General features: G+C 33.9%; 1 protein-coding gene across 1 annotated transcript in view; it reads right to left on the reverse strand.

Moving 5' to 3' along the window:
- Nucleotides 1-1,028: 1,028 nt before the first annotated feature.
- Nucleotides 1,029-1,256, reverse strand: part of LOTGIDRAFT_65218 (hypothetical protein) — a gene marked incomplete at both ends in the record, with an annotated part of 27,028 nt that continues 26,800 nt past the window's right edge. The window contains one exon of the mRNA XM_009055852.1: nt 1,029-1,117. Coding sequence (XP_009054100.1) covers nt 1,029-1,117 — 89 coding nt within the window. The remainder of the gene's footprint in view (nt 1,118-1,256) is intronic.

The following is a 1,256-nucleotide window of genomic DNA, read 5'->3' on the forward strand; positions in this document are numbered from 1 at the left end:
CCCACGGTTGCGTTACATCTCCTTTCACACTCTGTTTCATTATCACGGCCAATATAAGTTCTATTGAAATTAATTGAAATTCCTTTCACCGTTGCATTCTCGAACATACAGGGGCCTGAAAAAATGTTAAATTATCAGATTAGGATCGTCACTAGGATATATACATATATATTTAAATTAGTTATAATTACTGATTAGCTGACGAATTGTCTGCCTGAAACACAAGGCTAAATACTTTGACAGGCAACAAATATCATTCTGGGTTTCATAGACTTACATATCAATACTAATAGATAATGGTCGTTTGGGAGAATCCACTTAAAGGAGCATTCCGCAAATTTATGAAGAAGATATGTGTCCCTTAACGTATCTGAAAGTTTTAATTAAATAATCCAGTCATTAATTGTTTAATTTTAAAAAAAAGTTCGTTATGCTTTTTTGGAAACTGTTAGGAAACTACTCTACGGATTTAAGTAAAAAAAAACCTAATTGGAGAGAAACATGTCTCCTATGTATTCGAAAGGTTTCAACTAATACTAGACCTGTTTGACAGATCTGTCAGCTTCCGAAAGCTGTATATAACGAAAACATTACAGCTTCGATCTCAACTCGAAAGCTGTATATAACGAAAGCATTACAGCTTCGAGCTCAACTCGAAAGCTGTAAATATCGAGCCATTATAAAGCCAAACACCAAAACGAAGTCAAACTGTTTAATTAACAATTAGTACTCTCCGTTTTTAATCGACCCTTTAAAAACAAATTTAGTTTGATCATTTAGATACATAGATATAAATAATACGTTAGAAATATTGTCAGGTATAAATCACGACATTTTTGATGATAATACTTTTTGACATAAAAGCGGAATGCCCCGTGCAATATACCAAGTTTTACTTAAACCGTTCTATCCAATAGTTTACTGCAAGTTTTGGCAAATATCACGCTTGAGTTATGTAATATATAATGTATAACTACTATACCTGGTCCACTTGGTCCACAATTCAAACCATTTTCCTGTAATTCAGACCCCTCTGGACACGAACAGTTATAACTACCAGGTTCATTCTGACATTTAAATTCACACGATCCATTATTGGTTGCACATTCATCTATATCTGAAGAAAACAGCAGATAGATTATTAGGGCTGTAAACAGAACCGAGAGTGGCCCGAAGTACCCTTGTCAATTCACTAATGAGGCCTTTTCTTGAACTTTGAGTCTTTTGTAACTCTATAAGATTTCCAGGTTTTCTGT

Source organism: Lottia gigantea (assembly GCF_000327385.1).
Source record: "Lottia gigantea unplaced genomic scaffold LOTGIsca_255, whole genome shotgun sequence".
NCBI classification, from domain to species: Eukaryota; Metazoa; Mollusca; class Gastropoda; family Lottiidae; genus Lottia; species Lottia gigantea.